The 21,924-nt window shown below is 52.3% G+C and overlaps 1 protein-coding gene across 5 annotated transcripts in view; it reads right to left on the bottom strand.

Annotated features, from left to right (window-relative positions):
• The window catches only part of MARK2 (microtubule affinity regulating kinase 2), a 57,698-nt gene that overhangs the window by 19,376 nt on the left and 16,398 nt on the right, over nt 1-21,924 (bottom strand). For 2 of the 5 annotated variants that reach the window (XM_047071217.1, XM_047071220.1), the window contains exon 1: nt 8,244-8,985. The exons of 1 other annotated variant lie outside the window; for it this stretch is intronic. In XM_047071217.1, coding sequence (XP_046927173.1) covers nt 8,244-8,357 — 114 coding nt within the window. In that variant the 5' untranslated portion in view covers nt 8,358-8,985. Of the gene's footprint in view, nt 1-1,843; nt 2,017-8,243; nt 8,986-21,924 lie in introns of those variants that run through there. 2 more of the 5 variants (XM_047071221.1, XM_047071224.1) reach the window with 2 other exon arrangements.

Genomic DNA, 21,924 nt, shown 5'->3' with positions numbered 1-21,924 from the left:
ACTCAACACATGCTAACTTTATTATTATCGACACCACCCTTAAGAGGGAGATGAGAGTACAAAGGGTGAAGGAAACCATCCAAAAGATGACCAGTGCACGGTGATTCCACACATCTGGGTCAGGAGATGGTCTAGCGGGGGCCGAGGAGCTCTGCCCAGCAGAACTAGGTTCAAGTCCTGGCTCCCCTACTTACTGGTATTAGTTTTCTCATCTGTAAAGCGGTGATAAAATATTCCCAACTTCACTTGAGGTGAGAGAACACGCATAAAATGCTTTATCCAGTGCAGCATGAAGAGCGACCCGTATCGCAATTATTTTTAGTTCCCAAATACTGTTGTCTTTGTCAACAAGACTTCCACCTCTTAGTGGAGCCCTCCTAGCCTGCACCAGCACCTCCAGCCTTCACGGGAGGCGACTAGACAGGACAGCCGTGAAGGGCTGGTTCCAAGCCGGGCATCCGGAACAGAGGGAAGGTTCTGCTTGTCCAGGACCCAGAGAAGCAGAGAACAGGGGCTGTGCTCTTTGATCCCCTGCTCCCAAATTCACCCACTCCCCTTTCAGGACCGAATCACCCAACTCTCAGGACTCAAAAGAGCGTAGCCGTCCCTCCCTTTCACCTCTTCTCTGAGACACAGCAGGGATGGGGGGGGCCAGGGTGAGGAGAGTCCAGGGGAGGAAGTGAAGAAAGGAGAAAGGGAGTGGAGAAAAGAGAAAGTCTCCAGTAGAAAACGTTTCTTGGACCGAGGCCCCATGTGAGGTGGCCGCCCTGAAGGCTAAAGTGGAGGTAAGGGCATGGAGACCGTCTGTCTCTTCCACGGTCCTGACTAGGCCCACTCAGCGCAGACCCAGATCTCACCACTGTGTGGGGGGCTGGGGACTGGCTGCCCTTCCAGGCCCCCCCCACAGCCCCCAGGATTTCGCTAAATCCACACTCTTCCCTCCACCTCTGTCCTCCTTGCTCACAGTAAGGTAGGAACACCAGACATCCCCAAAGCTCTGGCCCACAGCGTACCACAGGCAGACCCTAAAAATCTGAGCATGTCTGTTGCAAGTTGACAGCATGGCTCTCAGGCAGCTTTTGGAAAGAACAGGGGGTTGCCCTGTGAGACAGTATCTGGGACCAAGGGCAGACCACACAGGTTACTCAAGCACGCTTGACCCAGAAGCAGGACTGGAACCGCTTCGGGGGCTCAACAGATGGTGGAATGTAGAACCCAGGGAGAAGAGAAAGGGCCTTCTATCCAGTGGGCCCTTCAACCTGGGATCTCCAAACTCAGCCTTAGGCGTGTTGCCAGCTTCGCCCGGAAGACAGCCTCCACCCCGGAGGCCCAGCGCTGACTCAGGTAGGCAGGGCCCCTTCCCTAATGCTGGGGGCTCCTACCAACAGTTCTCCCTGAGCACAGTGCTCCCCGAGAACGGCTCATGCTGTGGGGCTGGGCATTCAGGCCTGGCCTCAAGTGTCCTGAGACTTCCCCAGGACTCGGAAGGGTGACAGGCAGGCACTCCCTGGCCAGAGGCACAGTATGCCTGGGCCCCGTGGGAGGAAGAAAAGGGTCCCCTGGGCACTGGCCCCGGGCGGCCGGCCGCCCCAGATCCCAGTCTCCCACCGGCGCACCCTCCCTGGTTCTCCTCTCACCCTGGGGGGCGCCTGCTGACTCAACCCGTGGAGACTCTTCTGGCATTTGCCCCCTCTTCCCTTCCCAGCCAGTGCCTCTTTCCACGAATTTTACTACCTGTGCTAGCGCCTGGCTCCACTTAGCAATTCTTTAAAGATCCTGTGTTTGGGTGGGAGGGAGGAGGGAGGATGGGGGCAATCCTACAGCAGAGAAGGGGAAAACATACCCGGCTGGAGAAAGGGACAAGGACTACCGGCAGCTTCCATTCAGCGGAGCCCACAGCAGAACCTGTCAGGCAGCGAGGGCAAAGTACAGAGGCCGGGAAGAGCCAGGCCCAGGGCGGGGGCTGCCGGCTCTGCCAGCCACCCTTACTCAGCCGAAGCAGGCGACACCTTCCACCACCTCCTCAGTGAAAAACAGTGAAGCAGCCAGGCCCGAGCAGCTCTTGCCTGGGAACCTGGACTGTGTCGCAACCGAAACCACCAGTAGCAGAGGGAGACCGGGCTTGGCAAGGAGAGCAACAGGGACGAAAAGCCCCACAGCTTCCCGCAGGCCAGGGCCTGGTGGCCAGAAAACGCACGCAGTCCCAGGACACTACACCGGGAGCAAGGTGGGAGGAAAGGGGCAGGAAGGGAAGGGGAAGGAAGGCAGACAGAGAGAGAGAAAGAGGCGGGTTTAGATCAACTTCCTTCTCCCCTCCCCTCCCCCTCCCCGGAAGCGGGCTGCCCCACCCTCCCCAAGGTGCTTTGCCGGGTAACAGCTGGGAGAGGGCGAGGAGCCTCACTCCAGCCAGGGCGGTCATAAAAGTCCTTATCTCACCCGCAGCAGGTGGGACCTGGGTAGGGGCTCCAATTGGCTGGGAGGCGTGTGCGTGAATCAGGCGTGCCGACCCAGAGAGCAGCAGCCTTGCTGCTGGACCGGCAAACTACCCGCCGAGAACAAGGCGGGGGTTAAGCAGAAACCAGCAATCCAACAGTGGCAGATGGACCTCCTGCTTCACAAAAAGCAGTGTTTAACTTAGAAAACGCATAATCCACTTAGACATAAAATATTCTGGACATCATTTCAGGGAGTTCTGGGACCCCGTGAAGAAGCCCCTTTAGAGGTCGATGGGTTCTAGACTAAAAACCTTCGTCACTGATACAGAATGAGGCATTTAATCCTACAACTTGCCCAAAAGATGGAGAACCAACCAAATGTCCCTCTGAGTCCCTTCCAGCCCTGCTTCTGGGAGTCCATCCCTAGGTTCCTGCCTAACCTCCAGGTAGTCTCCATCACCGCCCCCTCCCACCCCAACGATACTGTTTTAAGAACTTGGAGGGCTGGGGGCAGCAGGGATGCTGGAGCTCATGCCTTCCCCCCTGCAAAGCCCTGCTGTCTGGGCACCTGCTTAACATGGGGCTCCTGGAGACCCCCCTTGTCTGAGTTCTGAGTCCTGGGCACACCTTTCTTCTGGCTCCCAGATCTACTTCGAATTCCTTCCATTTCTCCGGTTAGGATCTTTCCCGCTAAGAAACTCTTGAGAGATCTCATGCTGGTAGGCCATAAACCCCTCTATGGAAGGGCAAACGAAGGCTCCTCTGTGCACCCCCCCCCCCCCAGCACCTGAGCCCAGATCCCAGGGAGACCACACTACTCAGTGTTCACCTAACACATGAGCCCTGGCCAACAGATTTGATGTTTCTGACACTACCTTCTGCTGCCACGTATTTCCTACGCTCCCCACCCTTATAGGTAGCATCCTCACGTTACATGTGAGAAACTGAAGCACAGAAGGTGTGAGACTTGCCCAAGGTCCCATGGCCTCCCAGCACAGAGCGGGACTGGAGCCCAGGGCTTCCGTGTCCACGCCACCACTTGCCTGTTCCTCACGGTCCCCTTTGTTGGCTTCTCATCAACCTTTCTTGATGCCTGATCTGTCTTATTTCCCCCCAAAGAAGGTAAGTCCCTGGCTCCGCCTCTCCATGCTAGGAGGAGGGGAGAGTTGCCTAGGGCAGCAGGAAAGCCAGTGTCTGGCTCAGGCCATTGCCACAGGGCTATTGTGAGGGTGTCCCCAGGGGGGCCCGTAGCACACCCTGCTCTCACCCCTCTGGACCCTCGGCTCGGGCTTGCCTGCGACCACTCAGAGGACCAGACAGGATCAAATGGCTTCATTTTTCTAGTCCCTAGGGTTTTGTAATGTGACAGAAGGACTGTTTCCTCAATCCTGTTTGTGGGAAGCAGTAAGGGGTTCTGTAAACTGAGGAAGTACCGAGCTAACACAGAGGCTGGGGAGAAATGGGTATGACTGAGCTGGCAAGTCACGTGGACCTGGTGAGTCGCTAGTTCTTTCACCCTTCCTCCCTCACTGCATCCAGGAGCCTTCCTTGCATCCTTTAGTCCTGAGCAACTGTCACCCTCAACTGCCAAGAGTCAATAAACCAGAGGAGCATTGTGGGTAGGAGGCATCGTATAAGGCTTCGGTAAGCACTGACCCGTAGAGAGGTGGGATGCGTCCTCCTCACCCCCAAATTACTCCCCCAGGGGGACCCCCCATGTTCCCTTAATGCCCTGGTGTGGAAGGGAGGTGGTGCCGTGTCAAAAGGTTGCTCCCTCTTTCCAGCCACGGCAGGTGTCTCCCCCATAAAGGAGACCTGCGGGAGCCTACGGCGGAAGCACCAAAGTCAAAAGCAAGGTGGTTCACTGCCCTTTAGCTCTTTGAGCTGCAAGTCTCACCCCAAGGCAGGGAGACCAGCACTGCGGCCTGGGCCAGAAGGGGAGCGGCCTGGAGGCCTCAAAGCAGCCACGGCAGAGGTCAGCAGCATGTGCCTGCGAAGAGGTCAGCACCGACCCAGCACCTCCAGCTCGCTCCCCTTCACACACGAGAGCCACAATGCCATGAGCGTGCCTCAAATCTCCTGCCTTTGCAGCCACTTGAAATGCTGGGCTCTTCCCCAAACAGGTGGATTCTACTGAGCAACCAGAGCTTTGCAAGCGTCCAGTACCTCATCCCTGAGAATTTGCTCACTGGGGTCTTGGGCTCAATCTCAGTCCCCAGTTACCACTGCTGACTCAGCAAGCCTCTGTTGAGTGCCTACCTCTGGAGCCAGGGCCAGTTGCAAAGTTCAGAGAGAGCTGGTTCCTGCCTTCTAGGAGTTTAGAGGAGGGAACTGTCTAGTAGATTCACCACAGTATCTCTGCTTACTTAGCAAAGGAGGCGGGAGAGCACGGCAGAGCTCCAGGCGGGTCTGGGGCGGGAGCCCTGCCTTTGCTCCTTACTAGTTCACCGAGCACGACCAAGATTCCTTGACTTCTCTAGATCTCAGCTTCCTCGTTTGGGACATGTGGACACCAGCTGCACCCACTTCACAAGATCGGCATGAAGACAAAATGAAGAAACCCACGCCAGTGTGGACCACAGCACCCATTGTGCAGCGAGGTCTTGACAACGTTTCCTACAATCTCATTTTACTTTCGGGGAGGAACCTGCTTCCCCTCTCAAGGAGTCCTCTGAGCCCTGAGAAGAGCTGTCATCTGTCATCGCTACAGACTTGACCACAAACACCAGCGCAGTAAAGCTGGTATTGCTTCTGGAATAAGGAAAAGTCCAATTTCTACCACAGCTGGGTTGTCGGGCAAAAGGACCCTCTTTCCTAACATAAAACCACTCTTGCCAAGGGGAGCGGGTGAATGAGAAGGCAGCCACGCCTCCGGCCTCTAAGGAGCCCAGAAGAGGAGGAAGGTGTGCCTGCTCTTCCCTTCCTCATGGGTTCCTTAACTCCTTCCTCCCAGAAAAGGTCCAAGAAACAGCCGACATACCAGTACCACATGGTGCCAAGGGCTGGGGGAAGCTCTCATTGCCAGCCTCACACTCCACTCGGCGCCGCCCGTACCAGTGGGTTCCCGTAACCATGGAGACCAACAAGTTCCTCCATATCACAGGAGAGTCAGCCTGCCAGCAGCCCAGGGCTCTGGGGGAGGCAGGAGACAGCCTGCAGCAGAAGGGTTTGGCTCACTTTACAGAGGATTGATGGAGACCAACCAGTGCGGCTGAGGTGTCCGGGCCTCCCTCTTCCTTCCTGTCCTTTGCCTAGTAGTTTCTGTTTCTGTGTGGCACGCTGTCCGGCTGGACGCGGCACGGTGGGAAGGGGGGTCGCTCTGGAGTCACAGGTCCGCGGTGGGATCCCAGCCCCACCACTCTGGCTGCCGGCTGGGAACGGTTCGAACCGTGGTGTGTAAGCGCCACCCAGGCGCACGCACACCAAGGGCAAGGCTCCAGCTATCACGTAACGTCTTCTTTTGAAGGGATCCAGGGCAGTACACGCTCTCATCCCTAGGTTAGCCCAAATCCTTTTGTTCAAAGAATCAGCCCAACACCTTCTCAGCAGAGAGTGATCTCTCCCTTCTCTGGCTCTCACAGCGCCCTGTCGGTACCCATTCATCTCTTGTGACCGTGCGTCTCCACGCCTGAACCTCCCGGAGCTCTGAGAGGTCAGAGACGGCATCTCGCTCGCTTTCGTACGCCCTCGGTGCCTAAGGGTGCCTGTGCCCGGCTGGCCCACGTTGAAATAGTTGAGGAATAAAAACGGTGCCAGTTTTTGATCCTTACAGCCACCCTCTTGGAAGCCAAGACAAAGGCAGAAGGAAGATCAGAACCTCTTGCCAAAGACCCTTTTCTCCTCTTTCAAGGCAGCTGCTGCCCTTTGAAGTTGCTGGCTACCGTCTGGCCTTCCCACCAGACAACGCTCTGAAGGGAGGGCCCTGGTGTGTTCACGGCCCACAACAATGCCTCTAGCACAGAGCAGGAGTATTCGATAGGTACTGAATGAATACGTGCGTATGAATGAATAAAGGAGGAGATGTGTGGGGGCATCTTCATGACGGTCTCTGGGACCCACACCAGTAACTCCCATCTGTGTCCTCTGCAGACAACATCCAAGCGGGCAGGAAGCCACGAGACCCCCTCTCCCAAGAATGGAGGACATCTATGGAGTGTTCTTTCCATTAACAAGCTTTCTCAGGCGGTGACGAGGCCCTCGGTGCTCCTTCCTCACCCAAAGCTGGAGGTAAAGGTGGTCACCAAGGTGAACTGGAGGCAGACTCGGAATACGGGCACAGCCAGGGATGGGACGGCCGACACCCACACGCTCCCATCCCCGACCCCCTCAAACCAGCCCGAGCCTTCCTTTCACCACAGAGGGGGAGCCCTCTCCTCCAAACTTCCTGATGCCCAACAACCACTGGGCCCTCCCGCTTAAGACCCATCTCTCTGCCTCTTCACATTCGATCCCACCACCGCTTGGCCATCAAAACCACCGTGTCTTGCTGGGGCGGTGCGATGCAGCTCGGGCCATTCTAAAAGCTACCGATTTGGGGAGGTGACCGTGACTCGTAGGGGACACTTACTGTGTGCCACACTCAGACAGCTCTGCTTTAATATTTCCTCCTTGGACCAACGTCATGACTGTAGGGCCCTGTCAACCCCAGAATGCCAAAACGATTCACCCATACACACCTGCCTCCTGTCCTGCTGCACAAATCGGCATTCCCCCCTGCCCCCCCACCCCTCCCCAAGCTGCCTCCTGTTACAGAAAAGCAAAGGAACTAAAAACGGCAGCTGGGGAGCTCAGTTGACTCACCCGGCATAATCATCTCCTCCCAGAATCTCCCATCTTCTCCTGGGGTTTTTGCCAACACAAAGTAAAAAAGAAGCACGAGATCTTAAAAAAGAAAAACAAAACAAAACAAAAAAAACAACAACAACAAGAAAAAAACCTCTCTCAGCGTTTATGCAACAGCCTTTCTACCTGGGTGCAGATTTAACCCCTTGTCTCTGCCGTTTCCAACATGGTTTTCTTATAACTTTTTTTTTTTTTTTTTTTTTTGCTGAGGAGCAGATCCAGCCCCAGGCTGGGAAACAGGCCTTCTGGGTCCTGTCCAGTTCCAGCTCCACACTGGAAGGTGCTGAATAAGACATGTGCCTCCTTCCACTGCAGCTTCCCCTGGAAGTGGAAAAAAGACTGCCTTCCTACTCCTCTGGTTTCAAAGAGGGTGTTGGAGGAGAAGGAAGTATCAGAAAAAACACCGGGCTGACGCTTGCTGCCCCAGAAGTCACCACGGCCAGGGGTCAGAGCTCACGCAGGAGAAGAAGTAAGAGAAAGCACCTAAGGCTGTCACCGCCTCGAAACCGTTCCCACCTGGCCGGGCTGCCGTGTGGCTGTTCCACTTACAGGACCATCAAAAATCCAACCGGCCGCTCTCTGCACGAGCAAACCAAACCCCCGCCGGGCTGCGCCCGCTCACAGGCCGAGGCGTCATCTTCCTCCTCCAGCAGATCGTCAGGAACGCAAGCGGGTGAGGGCCGCCGAGCTGTTTACGGCGCCTCCTGACAATGAGTCCGATCAGCTAAAATTAAGAATTTGGACTCACTTGTCCCTTAGAGCAATCACGGGAGCGAGTGTGGCTCTCAGACCACCTTTCTGGGTGGGAAGTGGCGTCTGTGTTTTTGTCTTTGTCACTTGATATCCAGAAGGACAACTTACTTTTTCTAATAGACGGTGCGACAGCACTACAAACTGAGAGCGCTTCCACAAGGCACATGCAAACAAACCTGCTGCAGCACGTTAGCCAAGGGATCTCCAACTTACCAAAAGTTCCGTTCGTTCGGAGAAGGAACAAATGGTGGCTGTCTCAGGCCGGCTTGTGAGGGCCCACCATTGTGTCTGAAGCAGTGGGTTATCCGTACGTAAGATGCGAACCATAGTCCGGAACAGGAAAATTAACTCAGTTCTACCTCGGGACCCAGGAACGTATCTTTGCTCCCCACAAGCAGCACGGGCAGCAGAAACCAAGGCTCGGTAACCTTCAAACCCTGGGTGAGGGCCTAAAACAAGAGGACCTGAGCTGGCGGAGGGGGCTTCAAAGCATCCGGCATGGTTGCGTAGGAGGGAGGGAATGCGAAATGAACCCAGGCAGAGGTGAGAAAAGAGGCTGGAGTTTCAAAAGGAATTTTGAGTGGGTACTGCCTTCTAGGAGAGAAGGGATAACTACGAAAGACCAGGTAGGAGAACTTCCAGTTCCAGTTGGAGAAGAAAAGGGAACCTGGGACCGTCCCTTGACACATCAGGGGCCAGTGTTCTTTAGAACAGTCTCTTTGTTTGGCACCTGAAGCTGGGGATGTACTTCCTGTAAAAGTCACTGGGCCCACTGCTGCCACTATGGCCTCAACCCTGGGACTGCTGGACCCTATTACTAAGTGGCCATGACCTGGGCAGGTGCCTTGGCTAGCTGGCCAGATGTTTGGAAGAGGACTCATTTGTCAGAAGTTAGGTGGACTGGGCACCTGGGTGGCTCGGTCGGTTGAGCGTCCGACGTGGGCTCAGGTCATGATCTCGAGGTGCATGAGTTCAAGCCCCACATCGGGCTCGCTGCTGTCAGCCTGTCAGCGCAGAGCCCGCTCTGGATCCTCTGTCCCCCTCTCTCTGCCCCTCCACTGCTCGCACTCTCCCCAAAATAAAATATATATGTATATATATATAAAGTTAGGTGGAGAAGGCTGGAAAGTTTCTTAGGGACGCTTGTGTACATGTCAGCTTGTAACTTTAGGCCCAGGTGTCCCCTAAAGCCAAACACTGCTCCTCCTCTGGCGGCAATGGCAGCTCTACTCGGGGCATCCTAGTTGGTGGGGCTGACCTAGGGAGCAGAGTGTATATATAGTAAATGAAATGACAGCCATCATCCATTACAATCGCCTCCTTAAAAAGCACTTTTTGGGGCGCCTGGGTGGCGCAGTCGGTTAAGCGTCCGACTTCAGCCAGGTCACGATCTCGCGGTCCGTGAGTTCGAGCCCCGCGTCGGGCTCTGGGCTGATGGCTCAGAGCCTAGAGCCTGTTTCCGATTCTGTGTCTCCTTCTCTCTCTGCCCCTCCCCCGTTCATGCTCTGTCTCTCTCTGTCCCAAAAATAAATAAACGTTGAAAAAAAAAAAAATTTAAAAAGCACTTTTTTACACTTTAATTCATCTTTTCAAAGTCCGAGGAAACAGTCTGAGCTTTCTGAGCTCTGACACGAACCTGGGAGGAGGGCTCTTTGGTACGGATTAGCTCAGTGCCGGTGGAAGCCCTCGGGAACTAGAACCACCCCCGATTAACAGGTGGTGCTGGGGAAGAAAGGGGCCACTGCCGGGCACAGACTGCAGACAAGAGAATGCTGGTTATTCTGAAGGAGGCAAGCAGTCAAGTCTTTAGCTCTTCACCTCCGAATTTACCTAGAGAGGGCAGGGAAGAAAGGGTGCCTACCAAGGCAAACAGACCCTCCCCAACAAATCCCGAAGGGCGGCCCTATTGCCAACAGGCACGGTGGCCTAAACAAAGATCTTAAGATTGGGAGGGAAACGCCACCCAGGATACCTCCGATCAGACGAAGCTAGCCGGGCAGCAAGAGGCCACTGCTGCTCATTCTGTTGTTCTATCTAGTCCATGCACCCACCACAGACAGAGACCCCAAAGGCATAAGGGGGTTCCTACCAAGAGAAAACAAAAGGTATGAGGTCAGAATTGTCGAAATATCAAACCCCATCCAAAATACTTAGAACAATGCCTGGCATGTAATACATGCTCACGACATGCTAGCTATTATTACTATAATTCCACATGCTTTCTCAACTTACTCTGTAGGTTACCAGAAAAAGATATGAGTTTTGGCTTTAACTTCTTTACCCAATGTTCATCAAAAATGCTCTCTATCTCCAAAAAGAGATAGATCTTTCCAAACTGGCCCGGGAGAGCTCTTGAGATGAAGACCACGTTCTGGTCATCTGTTGGCACGGCCTGGACTTGGACTTGGGTTTTTCTGGCAGAGCCAGCGAAGGCTTCAGCAGCTCAACTGTTTTATCCCTTCCATAAAAGGCCACTCTGCTCTCCCCTGGTAAGAAGCACATTCAACACACAGATCCCACCCTAGGAAGATCCAGAGTATATCCCACGATTCCCGAGGTATACGATGTCAGCAATGTTCTCAAAATTTTCCAGATACATGAACCTCTGCAAGTCAACAGTCACAAGGAGAAATGGGACAGATATTTAAGAAACAGACACAACTCACACACAGTGTGGCCAGAGTCCCTGCTATGCACTGAGTGCTGCCTCTTCAGTAGTGAGGCGAGGGAGACCTGCATGGGGCGGGTGGGGGGTGGGGGGCGGCCGCGGTGAAAATGCAGCTGCACCCCGGCTCCTGGGCGCCTCTGGCTCAGAGGCTCGGCGGCCTTCTGTGGCGGCCAGGCTCCCACCACCAGCTGTCCTTCGCACAACACAACAAAATCACTGTTTGGGAAGATGGGATTTTCGGTGCCGGGTTCTGTATCCATGAAGGAGCCTGCATCTGTCTCAGGGGCAGCTTCCTGAAACAGCTGCGTGTCCGGGGGCCCCCCGCAGCCAGGATTTGAGATACAGGAGAAAGATAAATGAGACACCAGAAGTAGGAATTCAGGAACAGTAAAAGCAAGAAGGAACGAAACTGCTTCTCACTCTTACCCCACGGGAGTGGACTCTTCCTACTGCTCCCCACTAAGGAATCACACCCCCACCCCCACTGACAGCAGTCTCTGCTCATCCATGGGGGATATACTCCAGGACCCCCAGTAGATGCCTGGAGCCACAGACAGTACCAAACCCTACATACAGCTGAGCCTTGAACTGCGCGGGTCCATTTATACACGGATTTTTTTCCGACACAGTACAGTACTATGTATTTTTTCTTCTTCTGACTTATTTATCTTGAGAGAGACACAGTGTGTGCCCATGAAAGCACGCAGGTGCGCACCAGAGCACGCAGGTGCACACGTTGGGGGAGGGGGAGGGACAGAGGGAGAGGAAGAGAGAGAATCCCAGGCAGGCTCCTCGCTGCAAGGAACTCCAAACTCATGAACCCACAAGATCATGACCTGAACCGAAATCAAGAGCTGGACGCTTAACCGACTGAGACATCCGGGTGCCCTTTTCTTATGACTTTCTTAGTGACATTTTCTTTTCTCCAGTTTATTGTTAAGAATACACTTGGGGCGCCTGGGTGGCTCAGTCGGTTAAGCGTCCGACTTCGGCTCAGGTCACGATCTCGCTGTCGCTGAGTTTGAGCCCTGCGTCGGGCTCTGTGCTGACAGCTCAGAGCCTGGAGCCTATTTCGGATTCTGTGTCTCCCTCTTTCTCTCTCCTCCCCCGCTCATGCTCTGTCTCTCTCTTCTCAAAAAAAAAAAATAAATAAACGTTAAAAAAAAAAAAAGAATACACTATATTACATATAAAACGTACAAAATATGGGTTAATCAACTGTTCATACGATCCGTAAGGTCAACAGTAGGCTGCAGGTAGTTAAGTTCTGGGAGAGTCAAAAAATTACATACAGATTTGACTCTGTGGGGGTCAGTACCCTTAACACCTACGCTGTTGAAGGGTCAACCATATACTGTGAATTTTCCTATACATGCACACCTATGGTAAGTCTGATTTATAAACTAAGCACAGTAAGAGGCTGACAACAATAACTAATAATAAAAAGAAACAATTTAAACAGTATACTGTAATAGAAGTCATGTGAATGTGCTCTCTCAAAATATCTTTCTGTACTGTATTCCCCCTTCTTGTCAGGATGTGAGATGATACGATGCCTACGTGGTGAGACGAAATGAGGTGAAGGATGTAGACATTGTGACGCAGGGTTAGGCTACTACTGACCTTCCGACGATAGGTCAGAAGATCATCTGCTTCTGGACCGAGGGTGACCAGGGGCTACTGAAACTGCAGAAAGCAAAACTGAGTAAGGGCGGGGGGCGGGGGGGACCACCATACCTTCCCCGGCCAACCCAGGCGTCCTCCTGGCGTCTCCACCTCTTTACTGACAGCTCTGCTCTGCCACGTCAAGTGACCATGGTATCTAAAGCTGATGCTGGTTACCCCATGAGGAGATAACCAAGGTCATGTGAGCTGGCCCCACACACGTTCTGAAAACTGCACTTGTTTATAGGCAAGAGGATTAAAACGACCCGTCAGGGGAGGGAAGGGGGCAAACCCTGTACACAGGGCAAGCGAGCACTGGCAACACAGCATAGAGGCCTCCCGCCAAGAAATCTTTTGCTCAAATATAAAGCAGAAATCTCTCACCAAACGCCAAACCAGCTAACTATGCCAAATGCCACTTATGATCCAGTGACCTTGAGACAGTACTCAATTTTTCCGTTCTTTACATGAAAGGTTAATGTTATTGGGGGGGGGCAGTGGGAGAGACTAGAGGGATGGACAACACGGGACCCCGGGAAGACCCCCACACTAAATTCATATCCAAGCAAAGCCTTTCTGGCCCGCCAAGAATTGTCTGAGGTATAGGGTTTGTGCACAGAGAGAGGTTTCGAAGGGAAATCTGGATTAAAAAAGCACTCAGTTTTCAGATGCCTAAAGCCCAATCAGAAGTCAAACCACCCAAACACAACTTCCTATGACCATTTCTTCCATTTCTTGCCCCACTCAAAGTCAGAATTTGAAGACAAATTAGGTACAGCTCCAGGGCAGAAGGGCTCAGGCAGCAGGGAGCCGGGGGCCATATTGGGATCATCCTCCGTAATCAGAGGGTCAACTTGACAATGATAGCACTGGCCGCAAGACACAGAAAGGAGGAGGGGAGAGCCGTCAGCACCTGAGCCTGTGGCTCCAGGCAGTCTAAACTCTGGACAGCAATGCTGCAGAGAAGCTCTGCGAAAGGAGATTCTCTCTCCCTTGCTCCTCTCCAAAGCCATTTGTCACAGCCCCTCAATAACCAATCCTCCCCTCTCAGCAAGCCTGGGCTACTCTGGTCTGGTCTCTGCCTCAGGCACTTGAGCCTTAGCAGCAAGAAGACGTTTCCATTTGGGAGAGCAGCTACCGTTCCTAACCTTCCGCTCACAATCGTGCCGAGGTCAGGGAAGATACACCCCTCCTACGAAAACTGAAGGTAGTTGTCCAGCTTAGGAACTAAGAAACCTGGCTCAGGGAAAAGAGGGATATTGTGCTGCAAGGGATTCCAAGAATATCCTCCCCGAACCATCCATCAAGCTCTTCTGGAGAGCTGGGGTGTTCAGAAGTGCTTTCCATTTCCCCATGTGTTAGATAAGGGGGTGGGCCTTGGGTAGACACACCCCTGGCTGGGTCACCATCTCCTCTTAAGGAGTCCTGGTCTCCTTAACCCCAGAGTGAGTCCACACCTGCCACAGAGAGCCGGTCGGAGATGGTAATGTGCTCCGGAGTTCACATACTCACACGTGCATTAATCTTTCTCCAGATAGCTGCCTTCATGTGGGGCGATGAGCCGGGCTCAGTCCCGCTTGGAGGCTGCTTGGAGCCTCTGAGGCGGTCACTCCAGTTTGGTTGGCAGTGTTGGGGGTGGGACAGGGGAGGGGGAGGAGGGGGAAGAGGAGGAAGAGGAGGGAGAGGAGGGAGAGTATGATCCTCTATTTTCAAGCCCCGCCCCTAAAACCAGGGAGGGAAGCAGCGGAGTTGCCCCCGTGGGCAGGCTCCAATCTCTGGGTACTACAGAGCCAACCAGCTGCAGAAGGAACTTTGGGGAACATGCACATCAAACACACTGGGAAAAGGAGGGGAAACCAACACGGGTAGAAGTGAATTGGTCTCCTGCCAAGAACTTTGAATGGTACTCCCATCAGAACTAGAACATAACAGGGGGTGGGCAGGTTCATGGTCCCTGGGGAAAGACAGGAAGGGAAACAGTAAAAGCCAGGTTGGCACTGGAACAAAACTCACTCCCTGGCAGGAGAGGGGACAGCCCAGCTGTCTGCAGGGCAGTGTCCATATGTGGTCAGAAGCAAAACGCTGTCCCATTACACCTTTGAGGCGGACAGCCCACCAAGCTCTAACCTTAGGTCAATTTTCACACGCTTCCCCGGCTGTGCCTTGAACCCTGCAGTCCGGAGCATGGCCACTTCTACAACTTTGTAAGTTAAGGTCTCCCACTCGAGCACTTGATGACAGGCAGAAAGGGAGTGGACTCTCTCTGGCTGTGTAGTACAAGCTAATCTGTGACCAAGGGTAGAGCAGAAGCCACAGATGACAGCCCCTCCCACAGGGAGGGAAGAGCTCCTCCTTCGCCGGAGCGGAGCACAAGGCTGCCACGGAGAGGTGCTGTTTAGTGACAGAAATATGAGGCAGGAGGGACAGCCACCAGGTACTTCCTCTTTCTCAACACTGGCCCACTGGGTGACGTAGACAGCCTCAGGAAAGCCTGCAGAACCTCGGGTGGCAGCGATGGCCCGTGAGTCATTCCCCCCAAAGAAAAGGGAAATCGGTCCTGACCCCAGGGCCTGAAGAAGCTCCAAGTGTCTTTGGCCAGGCTGCTCCGAAGTCAAAGCCAGAGTCATCCCACCAGGACTACAGCCTCAGCCTCCTCTCCACCCGCACCAGCACATAAAAACACCAGTCCAGTCTCTCCCTCTACAACATGGGGTGGGGGGAGTCAGCAGTAATCTCAGCAGGGCACCCAGCACTGGCAACAGGAAGTGACGGCTTCATTTTCAAAGTACCCCTTATACACACATGACTAATAATTATATATCTGTGTGCACACGTATGTGTGTGTATACATGTGTGTAAAATGTCTACGTATGTCTACGTATGTATATACATACAACTGATTTTCAGACTAGACCCACATGGTTTCTGGATTTTTCCTTCGGCTGCATAATGAGCTGGCTGGCTCCCTTTCCTTACCTGCAGCTCCAGCCTGGCCCTCGTCCCTTCCTAGAGTCTCACTCTGGGCTCCAGCCAACTGTCTTCAAATGTAGAATGTTCTCTCAGACCTCCAGGCCTTTGCTACAGCCTCCCACCGCCTGGGACACTTTCCATCCATCATCCACTCCCATTCTTCTTCCTGGTCAGCCTCGGCTCACACATCACTTCCAGAGCTTTCCCTGCTCCATCCCTCTGACTTCACAAGGTCCTTGTCACAGAACTTCAAGCCTCTTGGTGCAAGGACTTCACTGCTTGGGGAAGGGCCTACTTCACAACTCTTGGTGGCTGCCTTGTTCAGTTAGGCAAGGCTGAGAGAGCGGCCTGAGGGGGAAATTCCAGGACTGGGGTCATTTCTGTGTCCTCGGTGCCTAGGCATACCGGGCACCTAACAGGCTCTCCGTAAATGCCTTCCTGATTCATGAGGAAAAGTCAGGGTCAGGGTCCTCCTGCTTTTTCCGGAGTCTCCCGACCTGATAGCTCTTAGCACACCTGGGCTCCAACCCGGGTCAGGACTATAATGCTGGTGCCCGTTGCTTTAAATCCGTTCCCTGCGGCCTTCTGGCACCTCTGTGGCCAAAGTCTCTGGCAGGATTTCAGAACTCATCTCCGGTGTGTGGAGCCGGGGCCTGCTGCCCTTCCACTTGTCCTTTCCCGGCCTCCCTTCCGCCAGGAGGTCTGCAGGTTAGCCCCTACACAGGCCTTCCACAGGAATGCCTCTGAAGCAGAAGCGACGCGGGTATACTGCCAAGGTCCCCGGGAGGGTGACCCTAGACGCAGCCCCCCGCAAACAAATGATATTACCCTGAGTGAGTCATTCACCCTCTTGGGATTTGTGTTCCCCCCACTTATAAAAGGAGGGTCTGCCCTGCGGAGGCCTGAGGGCTTTCGGTGCCTCTGTGCTCGTAGGCCTTCCAGCCCCATCCCTGAGACTGCAGCAGGAAGTGGGCATGGTCCGCACGTCCCGAAGACCACATCCTGACCTTGGCTTATATCGGCTCAAGCTACCTCAGTCTGGCTCCGTAAGTCAACCTCATCTAATATGCCTTGGACACCAGGCTCACACACTGGAGAATGTCTCCTGCCTAGGGCTGAAAACAAATTCAAATTAACCCAGGTGACTCCCCCAGACTTAGAAACATAGTATGCCCTAGGGAAGGACCCTCTCCCTCCCCCTAGACTTCATTTACCCACAATTTACAAGCTCCTCAACCCTCCCAGCCTCTTTGCCTACCAGGAGCGTGGCTACAAGGCACAGGGAAAGGCACCATGACACAGAGTCTATTTCCAGCAGGCCCCGGGGCCCTGCACACTGGGTGTGAGCAGTGCCGAGGAGACACAATGCTGGTAGGTGTGTGGCACCCCCCTCCCCCACCCTGCAGCCCGATCCCCCAGTAGCCTGATTCCTCTGGGAGCTCCTGGGTGGGAGCTCCCCACCTGACTGCCAGGGCAGGCGACCCATGAGGAGAAACTGGCTTGGCAAAGCCCCCAGGCAGCGGTTTCAGCCTCCCAGCCCAGAGTAAGGGGAGGGGGAGGGGGGCCAAGCAGACCGGTCGAGCAGGTCCAGATGCCACCACCCTGCTCGGCTAGGGCCTTGGGCAGGGGCTCCAAAACAGAAGATTCAAAAGTCAGGTGGAGATCTCACACTGAGTCACAAAGACCAGGGAATCAAGAAGAGAGGAGAAAATGGTCTTCCACCATCTCATCCTTGCCCTGCCCACATCGGTCCTGGAAAACACTGCCCCGGATGTCATAGCTCTTGGTCAATTCAGAAAAGCAACTGATCTGCCCTGAGACGCTCAAAGACAAATCTGGGTTCTCATCATCACCAGGCGCTGAGGTGGTGTGAAATGAGTTCTTCCTGTGCCACGCTCCTGCGCTTTTCTCCCACTATAAATAACTCCAGCCTTCTGATACAGACCGCATGACCTGTCCAACTCTGGACAAAATCCCCAACACTCAGTGTACCTCTCTCTGTTCAACCATCCAAAAGAGGGAAGGATGAGGCCAACTGAACCAGAAGCCCCTATGTAGCCAGAGGTGCTGTGTGTCAGAGGCAAGAACGGAGCTCCCCCAAAGCCAGGAGGGCCTGCTTCCTGGCTCTGGTCCCTGCTTCAGGAAGCCAGACAGGGTTTCCTCGGCAGCAGGTTCTCCCCATGCGCTTTCCTCTCTGGGTTCTTAACACAACCCAGTAACAGAGTTAACTTTTCTCCTCATCCCCTCGTCCTGAAAAAGCTGTTCTCTGTAGTCATTATTACACCTACTAAGACACAAATGAAGACTTGTGACTTCTGTGTCCAAAAACCAGACAGAGAGAGGTCGGATTTACAAATCAGTACGGACACACGCTCCCAAGGGTAGCTGTAAGTAAATAATGCCCATTTTATAATTTTTCTGACTTTTTATTTCACAATTAAGAGATGACCTTGCACGAAGCACTCCAAGACTCTGGGGGAAGAGGGTACACAGAAAAGGACAAAAACAGCTCAGACTTCAAAAGAGCTGATTATCTAGTAGGAGAGATAAAAAACACAAATCACAGTCCAAGGTGGGACCAAACCCAAGAACTAAAGTTAACAGTCCACCTAATCCCTCCAATTTACTAGAAGTCTGTGACTTTTGTTTTTGTTTTTTTCCTTCAGAAGAACCACGGGTGGAGAGATCTGAAGATCCCAGGTCTCACTTCTAGCGAGGCTCACGAGTTCTGCCAGGATCTATCTAAACCCTGGGGCTTCAGCGAATGGGGATGCACCCCCATTGAGCCAACTGTGGGGAGTCATGCGATGCTGGCATTAAGAGGAAGCCAACCCAGCGAGACTCACTGAAAAACAAACCATTTAGCCTCCCTGGTCTCCTCCCCATCTGGAAACTAGGGGCAGGCCTAACAGACAAGCAAAGGTGATGTGGGAAGAGAACTTAAACATAAAGTCAAAAAAGCTGCTCAGGACTCAGGTCATGGAAATGAAGTCAGAATAAACCCCTAACAAAAGGACAAAAGAGAGTGCTCTTGGGGAAGACCTGGAAAGGATTCCTCAAACTCTGCATCTAGAACCCCCATGACAGTGCTGTGAACAGGGAGCACTTTAAATATTTTTCCTTTTATTTCTCAATTGTTGGTTGTCAAGCTGATCTCCCCTCCCACTCAATCAGTGCTATAGCTCAATGCACGCTGATACTATTTTCTTTTTAATGTTTATGTATTGATTTTGAGAGATAGAGAGCAAGTGAGCAGAGGATGGGGGGGGGGAGGGAGAGAGGGAGACAGGGAGGATCTCCAGCAGGCTCTGCACTGTCAGCATAGAGCCTGACATGGGGCTTGATCCCATGAACCATGAGATCATGACCTGAACCAAAATCAGAAGTCAGATACTTAACCAACTGAGCCACCCAGGTGTCTGGATGCCAGTTTTCAAATTGTATTCTTGCCTATCAGGCTCCCAAAGGTTTCAGAGCTCTTTAGGAAGATAATAGGGAGGAACAAATACTCATTCCTGAAAGTACTTGTAAAGAAATAAAATTTCCTAAGTGATGAATCACTGAATTCTACTCCTGAAGCCAATACTGCATTGTATGTCAACTAATTAAAATTTAAATAAAAATTAAAAGGAAAAAAGAAAAGAAAGAAAATTCCCTAGACAGAGAAAATTCTATGCCATCAAACAAACAAACCGACAAATAAACAAAAAACAGAAGTCAGTCATTTCAGGGCCTGGGGATAAAGATTAAGGCCCAAGTTCTCCTCCACTGAGGGGAAAAACAATTCTAAAGCCAGTTCTAACTTAAAAATGGGAAAAGCTGGTAAGAAGCTTGGTCCAAATCACCTCAAAAGAAAATCACTTCCTGAAATTAAAAAAAAAAAAAAAGTAGGTGAGGAGGAATGGGAATTGGTTTGTTTAAAACCTTTCCTGTATGAACATTAAAAGAAAATTTTTTTTTAAAAAAAGGGCACCTGGGTGGCTCAGTCGGTTAAGTGTCTGACTTCGGCTCAGGTCATGATCTCAGTCCATGAGTTGGAGACCTGCTTGGGGCTCTGGGCTGACAGCTTGGAGCCCGGAGCCTGCTTCAGATTCTGTGCCTCCCTCTCTCTCTGCCCCTCCCCTGCTCGTGCTCTCTGTCCCCAAAATAAATAAAAAACATTAAAAAAAAAATTTTTTTAAACCTTTCCTGTATAGTAGACAGCAGATTAGCTACACAAGACTCTCCCGGAATGGTTCACCATGAAGAATATTATTATGTGGGCATTCTGGATGTGAAACCGGGAGCTCAGCACCTACACATTTATTACTGAGCAAACCCTCACACCAGTCATGACTACGGTGTGCCATCAGTGTCTGACATTTGTCATCAGGGTGGGTTAACAGTGCAGACTTGGCAGTTGGCCCTGTCGGCTGTTTCACAAGCAGTTTCTGTGGTTTCAAGGAAGGCAGGGTGTTTGCTTTTAGACGCTATCTTAAAAATATATTTCAGAATAGAGTTCAACCATTCCAAGACAGGAGGGAAGGACAAGCAAACCAAATAAAGGAATCTGGTTGTACCCAGCAGAAAGGGAGCATGCCGGAGACACAGGGGAGGAAAAGACATACTCCCCACGTGCCCCAAAATGGCAAGAAAAGCCAACTTAGCGCTTACTACCGGGTTAGAAAATAGGGACAGAAACGGCACTAAACACGCGAGATTCATAAAGGGAAATCCCTCCTCAAGACTTCATCTCTCCGAAATAAACTTACCTAGCTCAAATCTATTTGTTTATTTAAAAACAAAACGAAACCCAACCACCCTAACGGTTCCGCATCAACGCAAAGGACTGTCATCTAATCAATTAGCAGCCACACCTCTCTGCCAGTGTGATGTGGTAATTAAGGTAGAGATTTTTCTTCCTGGGAATACAAGTATAGAAAGGCCGAGCCCCTATGGACCTAACCCATTACGACAGCCTTTCTATTAGCAAGAAAACACTGCCATGCACTCTCTAAAGAATACCTACCTGTGTGTGAACAGCAGCTACCTCTGCTGAGAGATAAAAATGTGCTGGAGATGGGATGTGGGGAGGGGGAGACCACTCATAAGAAAGCTGACAGGCTTTGCTTCTTGAAGTCATTTACGTGGACCTTGGTTTTACCCCGTAACAGAAAGAAAGTAATTTAGAAATGGCACGCAACCGTGGTCTTGGAGAAGCGAATGAGGTCTGAACACAAATACACTCCTGGTCGGACTCCCTCTCTTTCTCTGCTAGGGCGGCAAGAGGGGCACAAGTGGGTAAGGATAGCGGCGGCCACTTTACTCACCCCACGCTGGCATCTTAAAATAGCCTTAAAATTTCAGCACTTTGCTAAGAAACCTCAAAACGTCTGACGGGCACTACCGTTAAAAGAAAAGGCACCGCTGTCCGGGGGAGACAAGCAAGTGAATCAAACCATAAACGCGTAAACTCAAGTGAACTAAATTCCACAGAGGGGCACAGAGCAGTCGCTCTAAGAAACAACAGAGGTCCCGGAGATCCAGAAGCAGAGCTGGGGGCACCAGCCTCAGGGGAGAGGAGGGAGCCAGACGAAGACTGAACAAAAGCAAACAGGAAGTAGTGGCATATAAAACAAGCAGTGGGATAAAGAGGCACAGCAGGACTGTCAGAGCTCAGCTCCCAGGACTGCACTGGCACGTCCCAAATGCACACAGCGGCCTGGTACTACCAGCTACGGTGCTCAGTGCCCTTGGCAGTCAAGGCTAAAAGCAAGTGGCTCCGGGCCTCTGTGTAAGTGGCACGTAGACGGTTGTAAAGGGAGAACATTATTTTCGTGATAAAACGTACACAGTTAATACCCATGCACAACAGCTTTTTTCTTTCTGGGGGGAGCAGGGGTGTGGGAGCGCATACAAAGAGCATTCTAGGATCCCAGCATTTCATGGGTGCTACAGAGTAGGGCAGTCAAATCTAGGAATCAAAGCCGTCCCATGCTACGAGCTCAGTACTTACTTGTTAGTTACTCATTTTAGGTCTCAGAATTCTGGCTTTTCTAAAAACGGTTCTTGAAATTCCGGAAGATGAGAAGAGATAAAGAGGGCAATCAGAAGCGAGGGTTAAATAATAAAGTTTTTAAAAAAGTTTCCCATAGCTCTTGTACGCCAGGGGAGGTGAGCCTGGCCAGCTGCGTCTGTACCCCTAGGGCCACGAAGGGCAGGAAGAAACAACTAACTCTTGAGCCGGCCCCATGCTGACTAGGAGCGAATCCTAAGGTATCTATCTGTCTCCTACTGCCCGGACACGGCTGAAAACAGAACCAAAGGATTTGCCACAGTTAAGAAAGTCTTGCTCTGACACTGATGCCCTCTGGACCACTTGGGTTTGTAACAAACAAGCTATTCAACATTTCTGGGCCTCTATTTCCTCACCTCTATTTCCTCTATTTCCTCACTAAGACCCACCATCTCACAGAGACTAAATGAGTTAATCAATGTAAAACAGCTAAACAAGCGTCTGGGACAAAGTAAGTGTTCAATACGTACAGGCTATTATTATGTCCACAGCTAACGACGCCAGCCTCAGAGCAGACCGTGCCCCGTGAGTGACAA

This window comes from Lynx rufus, unplaced genomic scaffold (genome assembly GCF_022079265.1).
Source record: "Lynx rufus isolate CCGP_SWC_20201006 ecotype Redwood Valley unplaced genomic scaffold, mLynRuf1.p SCAF_9, whole genome shotgun sequence".
Taxonomy (NCBI): domain Eukaryota; kingdom Metazoa; phylum Chordata; class Mammalia; order Carnivora; family Felidae; genus Lynx; species Lynx rufus.
The sequence above is the reverse complement of the archived record's forward strand: the minus strand, read 5'-3'. Positions and strand labels throughout refer to the sequence as shown.